The 10,196-nt window shown below is 35.1% G+C and overlaps 1 protein-coding gene across 1 annotated transcript; it reads left to right on the top strand.

Moving 5' to 3' along the window:
* Positions 1–8,421: 8,421 nt before the first annotated feature.
* Positions 8,422–9,934, top strand: LOC131872505 (WUSCHEL-related homeobox 1-like). The gene is made up of 5 exons (XM_059216081.1): positions 8,422–8,443; positions 8,525–8,815; positions 9,225–9,277; positions 9,367–9,430; positions 9,526–9,934. The coding sequence occupies exons 1-5, from the start codon at positions 8,422–8,424 to the stop codon at positions 9,582–9,584; spliced, it is 489 nt and encodes a 162-aa protein (XP_059072064.1). The 3' UTR covers positions 9,585–9,934.
* Positions 9,935–10,196: the final 262 nt, after the last annotated feature.

Genomic DNA, 10,196 nt, shown 5'->3' on the forward strand with positions numbered 1-10,196 from the left:
TTAAATCCTATCAAAAATAGAAAAATAACATGATTTTATCCTTGAGTAAACTTAGAAATCCAACACTTAGTATTCCTCCCAGCAATGACCGTATTCCTTCTCCTTAGCATACTCTCCCACTTCCTCCTATGGATAAACCTAGTTTTCCTCCTATGGATACACCTACATTTCCTCCTAAGGATAAATATATTATTACTCCTAAGGATAGACCTATTCATCCTCCTCATGATGGACCCGGTCTCCTTCCAACACCACCTATTATTACTTTATATGGTGTGGTTCCACCTCCTACATCTTAGAAAGGAAAGTGCCCAATATCTCCTATTATTCAACCTAAGAAACCTTCTCCTATGCATCCTTCCTTAAAAGAAGAAATAAATTTTATGCCAGGTGAACCTAAACCTTCACAACCATCAACTAAAACTAAAAAAGACCATTGTGGGAGAGAATATCCACGGAGATGTCATGCTAGGTCTCATCAACTTGCTTCTCAAACAATTTCTCCTCTGAAGACATCAAGTGTTGACATAATAACATTTTCTCAACCTTCTAATCAAGAGGTTCAACTTAAATTTCCAAGATGTAAAATGATTAAGACAAATGATGGTTCAAGTTATATTCCTATTAGAGCTCCTATTTTGTTAATCTTGATGATGAAATAGGTGAGACTGTTGTTGATGATGAAATTATTGATGCTAATAATTGAAATGATGAATATGAATATATTAATATTAATAACGATTTATCTAAACGAATTTTAAAAACATTAATCCTAGATCCACGTAACAGACAAAGTGACTCATCATTAGATCATGGTCCTTGTTTGGAACTTGTGATAGCTCCATCTATAGTGCTTGACATGTCGTCCACCTTCCCAAAAACAATGATGACCAAAGTTGGGAGGCAGATGATTTTCATGATTAGCTTCATTCGTGTCATAGATTCTCTCTCTCTCTCCCCCCATTTATTTCTTAATTCTTGTATTTGTTGTCCCTAGTGTTGTCTACTTGAAGATGATGCAGAGCATTGAGATCTCTTTTTGTCTCTCCCATTTTGACTCAAAAGACATGTGTGCACTTCTTCCGTGGTGGTATTTATTTCTTTGGGGGATGAGGATATTTTTATCTATATATATATATAAGCTATACATTATTTATCATAAAAAAAATACTAACCCCAGAGTTAAGAGAAACCACTCCACGTTTTATGTCTTGTAATCATTATCCTTTGATTTGGCCTTTTTTGGAGGGCATATTATTATGATAATGTTCTTGTCTTTTTGGGTGTATCCTACCTTAAATAAGTTGCTCCTGATACAAAGTACACAATCTCTTTAACATGGTGGCATATGTTGAAATACAATGAATCGAAGAACACTGAGAGGGGGGGTGAAGTAGTGTTCTGCCGGTAAAACAATATTTTAACCTTTTATAACATACACATATAAACTAGTAAATGAAGAAACATATAACATGAATTAAATAAACCAGCCACATGAATGAACACCATAACACACAAAATTTTATACGTGGAAAACCTCAAAGAGAAAAAACCACAGTGGGATTTGTGACCCACAATATCAATTCATTGGCCATATGAAAGATATTACATAGCATGGGGGCCTGCACATGCCAGAAGACACACTGCCTAGAGCACACTGCTCAACATAAAAGAGTCTCAATGACTACAAGCTTCTATCAAGATAAAATAGTAATGGTGAACTCACAAAATGCATCTGCAATGCCAAAAAGAGTTCTAGTTATAGCACTTCTTTGTACCGGTTCATAAACCCTGAACCCTTTTTATCGGTATCTCCTTTCCTCTAAGAATTGTTTACAAGCCATCTACTAATCATGGCATGATATTACTTTCACATACAAATGACCTATATACATATCCTTCGCATCACTTTATTCTACTACCTTGTCATATATCAAAATAACCTAACAAACTGACTTATATACCCTCTACAAACAATATTCCTTATGTCGGCTTACAATACAAAAGATATTTAATGTCAGATGTATACAATAATTATAAAATGATTTTACACATAAAACCTTCCAGATCCCAGACTGATGTTGGCTTCACTGAAGTGCTTGGTGCCGATGCCGATGTCGATGATGACCCTGATTACTCCAATGCTACTATCTATCGGTGTATGCCTCCAATGCTAGTATCTGCCGATATATGCCTTTAATAGAATCTTGTTGCCATCAATGACAACATATGATGCCAATGAGTGTCAATTTCCAAAAATCTCCCCCTTTGGCATTGATGGCAACACTCATGCGAAAAATGGATTCCCTACTGGTTCAATTGAAACATGCTCCCCTTGAGATGATTGACTATGTTTGAAATATACTCTCCCTAGGATTATATACATATACATATTTTTCACATACATATACTCCCCCTTTTTCATAGGTGAAAGAATTGAAAGAATAATTACATATTGCTTTACCGGAGCTTGACCAAATTCAAGATTTTTGGGTAAACTTTCTATAGTAACTGTATATAGATATCCCAACCGGTTTTGAATGTTTCAGATATGGATACAAGTCCACTCATTAAATGTGCTAGTGTTTCTTTATGAGTGACTTCTACTGGTGTGAACTTCCCAAGCATATCCATGCATTCCCTCTTATGTACACCAAGCGAATCTAATCTTGGACTCACCAAACCTCTCAGACTCCTTGGTCTCTGAATAATATTGTCTCTTTCCTTTTCGAAAGAAAAAATTTGGTTCTCCAAAGTCAACATTTGTCTATCAATGGATGTTGTAAGTGAAGTTATTCTATAAAAAGAATCAGCAATATTAGCAATCTTTTCTTGTAATTCCTTTATTCTCTTATCTACATTTGTTGTAAGAGTCTCTATATTACAACAGACCCTATAGATGTTAGTACATTATTTCAAATAATTTTCAATAAGTATAATTTTCTCTTCAACCTTCCTTTTTTCTGTTTCAATATTCTGGTCAAAAGCGGCTTTCTTCGCCAAAGTAAATCTTTTAACTGCTTTCCAGTCGAAAATCTGCTGTGATGATTAAAAGTTTTTAGATATGTTCACTATCAATGCCTTAAGCTTTCCAGAAGGGCTTGCTTCATTTTCAATCATACAATCAGGAATCAATCTATGCAAAATTGTTATTGATTGATCTATTATTCCTTTGTCTATAGATCCATCCTTCATTAGATTTTCCTTTGTTTGAATCAATCAAGAATCAACTGTCAGTATGGTATTGGGTGTCTTATCAGTCTCCTTTTCCTTATCCTCTCTCAGTGTATCTCTTTTCTCATCCTATTTTGCACTGGTGGCTTTGCCACTTGATGCAATATTTGTTACTGTCGGTGGAGTATTATCCACAATATTATCAGTATCCTATATAGTACCTATATTACCTTGCTCAGACTGTACAAATGTTGCCTCTACCGATTTAGTCTATAAACTCTCATCAATTTAGGTTTATCTACCGATTCATTCAAAATTTGATCAGAACTTTCCAAAATTCCTTTCCCTTTAAATTTGTCCATAATGGTGGGAGTTGTTGCCTTAGAAAATTCTTCTTAAGAAGTAAGGAAATCATGATCATTTTGGAATAATTTAGCCCAACCATCTCTGGTCTCATTTATTATTTCATTGACTCTGCCCATAATTAAGATTAGTTGTCGGGGTTTGCTGCTAAAGATTGTTCTATTTGCAACTTCTATACATCTTTTCATTTCCTACTTATTTATAGAACCACACAAATCATACTTGTCATTATTCTTTACCATTTGATATGCTGCATGGATACAGGAACTGGAAATAGAGTTCAATCAACTTGATTGTTTTACCTTGTAGGCAATGATCAAGCTAGAAAATTTCACATCGATATCTTTGATGGTGCTAAGCCTCATCGACCTTCCATCATGGATTGTGCTGGTGAGCTTTTCAACCTCAGTGTTGGTGATCTTCTTCCTTCATTCCTATCCAACTTTGGGTAAGATGTTGACCGCTTGAATTGCTTCTTTGGTGATCATGTGAGGCTAGTTCAGCTAGATGAATTCATTATGGACCCTTCTTACAACATATCTGATCATTTCATCCTTTAATTCAAGTACATACAGGATTTCGTTTAACCCTAGGTCTTCAATGATTTGATATTTCAACTTTATTGTTTTGGAGCTACGTAGTATCACAGATTGATACATTCCCTTGATTTCCTCAGTGCCTAAATCCTCCAACATAAACTATGCCATCGGGAACCATAAAAAATGTGCCAGTAGAGTCTTCCTTAATTGTAATTTGAGGAAATTCCTTGAAAATAGGTCTAAGCCTATCCTTAACCTCAAAAATAGTAGGTTGAGCATATGATGATTTGGATGCCATTTCAAAGAAATACGTAGATAACGATCGTTGGTTTAAAGATTTTGATCACTTCTTAGATAACTGCTAGAAATCCTTTCAGAATGCCTTTGCTCACTCTTGATCGCCTGTGATTCACCTTTACTTCTCTCTTGTTTGCTTGATTGATGGGTGAGTGAAAATGAGTCCATTTTTCCTTTTTATCAGCGAGTAAACCCTGATCCTTCATTGTCATAAATGCTTAGTGGTGCGCCCTACAAGATGTTGGTTTCATAGATTTATGTCGTATAAACCTCCATAAATGATCAATACAACTCTCAACATCTTTTCCCAGATATCTTCTGAGGAATATGCAAGATTTACAATGAATTTTCCAACCCCTGAGGCGTATGCCTCAGTTACCAGTTGAATTTCTTGTCGGTGCAGGAACGCTCTATTCTACCGACGGAGTTACTCGTGCAGTTACCAATGAAGTTGCATCTCCACTTGGTTCTTCTGACTTTCTAACCCATCTCTTAGTGTGATCTTGTTGTATTTCATCTACCTTATTCTTTCCTTTCTTATTTTTTTTATCATTGCTAACTGGTGTAGTCTTGCTTCTGCAGTAGCTAGCAATATGACCTATTTTGTTGCATGCATAACATGTAACATTGTTATTTTGAATTGCTTTGACATATCCGATGTCATTTTTTGACCTACATTTATTAGCCAAATGTCCAAACTTTCCACATGCATGACATTTAACATTCATTCTGCAATCTTCTGACTTTTGACCATATTTCTTGCAATTTGTGCATTGACTGGGAACTGAATTGTAGTTTTGATTTTCTCTATTTCTACATTGTTTAGCCATACGCTCAAATTTATTATAAACAAAGAATCTACCATTGAATTTGTTAGTATTATATTTTCTTACCGGTTTCCTCTGGTTTGATGATTTCTGCATACCAATTGTCCGATCTTCATTTGAAGTACCGAAGCTTTTGCCTTGTACAAATCCAAGTCCTCTAGAATCTTCACTCTACCTTTGTCTTTTTAATAAATCATCCAACTATGCAACACTTATCCTGAATTTTTCTCTATACTCACTTGTAGTAGTCAGATCATCTCTCAGAGTTATTATTTGTCTCTCCAACTCTTGTTCATTATTCTGGGATTGTACCAAATTAGTTCTCAATAGACCATTCTCATGAGCCAATCTGCCACATTCTTCAAATTTGTTCTGTAGAGATACAAAAAGATTTTCTTCGTTCTTATTTCTATCCTCAATATCTTTTGACATCCTCATAGTTAGGTCTTTCATTTCATTCTTCATGAGCATTTTTTCTTGACTTAGTTTCTGACATTGTTCCTAAAGTGCATTTTTCTCTTCTTTATCTTGGTCTTGCAAAAGTTTCTTCCTCCTAGCTTGAGCTACTGATAACCTTTCTTGTAGAACAAGAATGAATTCATTAGCAGAATTCAATTCATCTTCTAGCTTCAAGTTCGTCAACCTTTCAGCATCATAATCCTCAAGTGCCATCTCAAGTTGCTTCTCCATAACCATGTTCAATAATTCTGGTTTTAGGATCTTCCTCAAGTTGTTAAAATTCCTTCGAGGTACCAAGCTCTGATACCAATTGTTAGAATACAATGAATCGAAGAACACTGAGAGGGGGGGTGAATCAGTGTTCTGTCGGTAAAACAAGATTTTAACCTTTTATAACATACACATATAAACCATTAAATGAGGAAACATATAATATGAAGTAAATAAACCAGCCACATGAATGAACACCATAACACACATAATTTAATGCATGGAAAACCTTAAAGAGGAAAAACCATGATGGGATTTGTGACTCACAATATCAATTCATTGGATATATGAAAGATATTACATGGCAATGGGGTCTGCACATGCAAGAAGGAACATTGCTCAACACAAAAGAGTCTCACTGACTAGAAGCTTCTGCTGAGATAAAACAGTAATGATGAACTTACAAAATGCATCTCCAATGCCAAAAAGAGTCTCGGTTATAGCTCTACTCTGTACTGGTATCTCCTTTTCTCCAAGAATGATTTACAAACCATCTACTGATCATGACATGATATTACATTCACATACAAATGATCTACATACATATCCTTTGCATCACTTTATTCTACTACCTTGTCAGATCTCAAAATGACCTAGCAGACTAACTTATATACCCTCTACAAACAATATGCCTTATGTTGGATTATAGTACAAAAGATATTCAATATCTTCTCTATACAATAATTAGAAAATGAGTTTACACATCAAACCTTTCGGATCCTAGACTGATGTCGGCTTCACTGAAGTGATGGATGCTAGTGTCGGTGATGACCCTGATTACTCCAATGTCGGTACTTACCGATGTATGCATCCAATGTTAGTATCTGCCGATATATGCCTTCAATATAATCTTGTTGCCATCAATGACAACATATGAATCCAATGACTATGAATTCCCAACAGCATACACTCCACTCAATGATCATACTAAGATAACCTTGCTAGTTTGTAGTCACGGTTCACTCTTTCTTTTTCTCTCATGATGTCCTTTTTATCTTGTCATTGAAGTTGTAAGATCATAAAGTCCATTGGGGGCTTTGTGTATCTTTCGTTCTTAGTGACTTGGTGAAAGTTTTTCAATAGGAAGCATTGCACTTTATCGAGAGTATGATTGACTTCATAGTCTCGCTAAAGTGGGGGCTAAATGTAGCATCTTAAAATTACACCCTTACATACTTTTGACCGCATTTAGGTCCCTACCTTACCATTTGCACCCCTAGGCCTGATTGGGACCCAATTTTGCACATATCACTCAAGTATGACTGCATTTTTTATTTTTGCATCAACTAGGCACCTTGTCCTAGCCCTATTTTGGGGTAGGATCAAAGCGCCACGCTTTGGTCCTTCATAATTGGACCCCTTTTAAAACCCTTTTTGCCTTTTAAAATTTGAGTGGGAAACTTATCTCCATGTTGACTCATGTCAGAAATTAGCAAGTTTTTTGACAAGCAAGTATAAAAGGAGGATATCCTCTCTCATTTTGATCAGAAAGCATACATTATAAACACATTAAATCAAGTATTCATCCAGGCATTCAAGAAATTGAGCAAGTAATCAGTCTTTCTTCAAGCCTTCGAGCAGCAACAAAGTCAAGATTCAAGCATTGAAGTGGACATTCACATCCTATTTTGTTAAAAACTTCATGAAAGCCTAATCCCGTGTGGAGACATACAAAACTTCACAAGGAGGTATATCATTTGGTATTTAGTTATTATTCAGCATCTCCTTTAAAAGGAGAATCTTTAATTACAACAATTCAATTGTCTTTTATCTCTATTTCATGGTTAATTCTAAAACCAAGGTTTGAGTTGGGCAAGCGCCTATTCCCAACCTATTTCCCTTTTTTTCTATGTGCAGGAAATAGGTATGGAGTTGTGATCTTCAAAATCGACATTATTTGTAGAGACAAAAGTGCAAAGTCTCCCCACACTATCTTTTTCATTGGTGAGAAAATAGTACTAAAATTTCTAATTAACTTGTAGTAAAATCTGGCTAAACAATGAAAATATCTTACCCCTCAAATGTTCATCAGTATAGGCCGTTCCATAATTTCTCTCTCCTTCTCTAAATCATTAATTTTGAATCCCTCAACAAAGATAAAAAATGAGAAGCTTACGTATAAAATCCATCAGTACTTCATTCATTAGGCATATGAATGAACTTGATGTATTAATGAGTCCAAAAGGAATGACCGACCACTTATACAATCCTTCATTGGTCTCCAATGTAGTCTTCCACTCAACACCATCCTAAATCCTAATGCAATGGTATCCACTCTTGGTATCCATTTTGGGGTCGGTTAATCATCCACGTAGAAGTTCCATGTGACCGTCTACCTATTTATTTCATGTGGCCATATCCATTTTCTCCAACGCCTTTTCATCTATAATATAGGGTTCACTTGTTTGAATGGCTTAGAAGGTGAAGGTTTGTTATCTAGGACCCCATAGATAAATTTTCTGTTGCAGGGTTGTTCCAGTGGAAAGCTCGTAATGGATCGGGGAAAGTCTGCAGGTAAGTAAATTATTCTTTATTTTGAGTATTTTTTTCCCCTTTTACAGCATTACAATGACGGTCTTCCATTTTTTGCTGTAGTGCCCAGCGTAATTCTTCCATTGAGTGTAGAGGAGAGTACAAGGCAAAGGGAGCTACTTCAATATTCAAGTGTGGTGGAAAGCAGGAAATGGAATCCAAGCTTGGAGCAAAAGCAGATATTAGAGTCTGTGTGGGCTTCTGGAACAAGAAAACCACCGTGTGAAGCCCATATAGATGAAATTACCTCTCATCTACAGCGTTATGGGAAAGCGGAAGCCAAAAATGTATATTATTGGTTTCGCAATGAAGGTACTCGAGAGAAACGCAGAAAACAACAATCAGAAGCCATAAGTATGTGATCTTCTTACTGATATACTTTTATATATTGTTACAGAAGTTATATACAAGTTATTAATAAAGTTTGAAGGTTTAGATAATCCATGTCTGGTAGTCAAAAGTATTGTTTTTGAATCTGGAATTGGGGTTTGCAAGTAAATAATCTGTGTGTTAGTTCTCATTTATCTAATGATAGATCACTGAATGACGATGTGAAATATAGAATAGAATACACAAATTATTTTATCAGCCCATGAATTCAATAAAAGCTAGGCCCAGGCTTGGGTAATCAGTCTAAAGAATCCTCTAGCTTTAAATTTTATACCTAATGAAGTTTGTTTAGATTTACTTTTGTAGCTCTATTTATTATTGGTAAGATTTTTTTCCCCAAATCATTCTATTGATATAGAAATATGTTTTTCAGATTCTGATTGCTCTGCACAATCAAACCAGTTGGGAAACAGGGTTAATGTAGAGGTAAGTAACTGGATTCCTTTAACAATTTTTCTTATTTGATAAGAAACTCATTGCATTACTAACTTATAACTTTGTCCACTTATGTCCAGGGAGAAGAAGAAGAAGAAGTGCAGAGAACTTTGGAACTTTTTCCTCTGCATCCTGATAGAGGCGGTTTATTATAGGCCGGGAACTGTTACTGTAGTGATCAATGGCTTATTTTGCTATGATGGTCTAAAAAAAGCCATTGATCTCCAGGAAAGAATTAGGTTTTGTTCTACAAAATTTCGGACTTAGTATGGTGATTGCTTTGTATTGCTTTGCATAAGGCTAGGAAACAACCCTCATCCTTTGTAAATGCATATGAATAAGGTTTATTGTAGGCCAGGAACTGTTACTCTGTAGTGATCAATGGCTTATTTTGCTATGATGGTCTAAAAATTGCCATTGATCAATTGCTTATTTTGCTATGTAGTAATTCAACAAAATTTCGGACTTGTTTTGTATGTGATAAGCATACTGTTTAGCGTATGCGCCAAGTAATACAAACGGAACTTCTGTTTAGCTTTCAATTCCTCATGTAGTGAATAACCCCCTTTTTCGTTCAAACGAAAGGGGATAAATAGGCATCTTTCAAGGATTGTGGGAAATTGCATTTTTATAGTGGAATGTGAATGTAATTTATTTATAGGGAAGGAACAAAGTCTGTCCAACACAGCGTGAAAGGAATGTGAATGATTGTAATTAATTTTAATATTTTTTGCCGGCCAGGTTAACTTTTTCGGGATTACAATCATTACTCCTGTCGTTGACAATTTTTTGGGGGGGTATGTATTTTTACTTTTTAAATATCCTATTTAAAATATTTTATTAATAAAAAAATTATTTTTTTAATTTATTATAATAAGAAAAAATTTAAATTTAATTTTTGAATAATATC

Source organism: Cryptomeria japonica, unplaced genomic scaffold (assembly GCF_030272615.1).
Source record: "Cryptomeria japonica unplaced genomic scaffold, Sugi_1.0 HiC_scaffold_626, whole genome shotgun sequence".
In the NCBI taxonomy this organism is placed as follows: domain Eukaryota; kingdom Viridiplantae; phylum Streptophyta; class Pinopsida; order Cupressales; family Cupressaceae; genus Cryptomeria; species Cryptomeria japonica.

What these genes read in the sequence shown, in the direction of transcription:
- LOC131872505 (XM_059216081.1), top strand. Translation starts at nt 8,422, where the DNA reads ATGGATCGGGGAAAGTCTGCAG. An exon ending in GGATCGGGGAAAGTCTGCAG is followed by an intron (nt 8,444 to 8,524) that starts GTAAGTAAATTA and finishes TTTTTGCTGTAG; the next exon opens with TGCCCAGCGTAATTCTTCCA. An exon ending in TCTGCATCCTGATAGAGGCG is followed by an intron (nt 9,431 to 9,525) that starts GTTTATTATAGG and finishes GGAAAGAATTAG; the next exon opens with GTTTTGTTCTACAAAATTTC.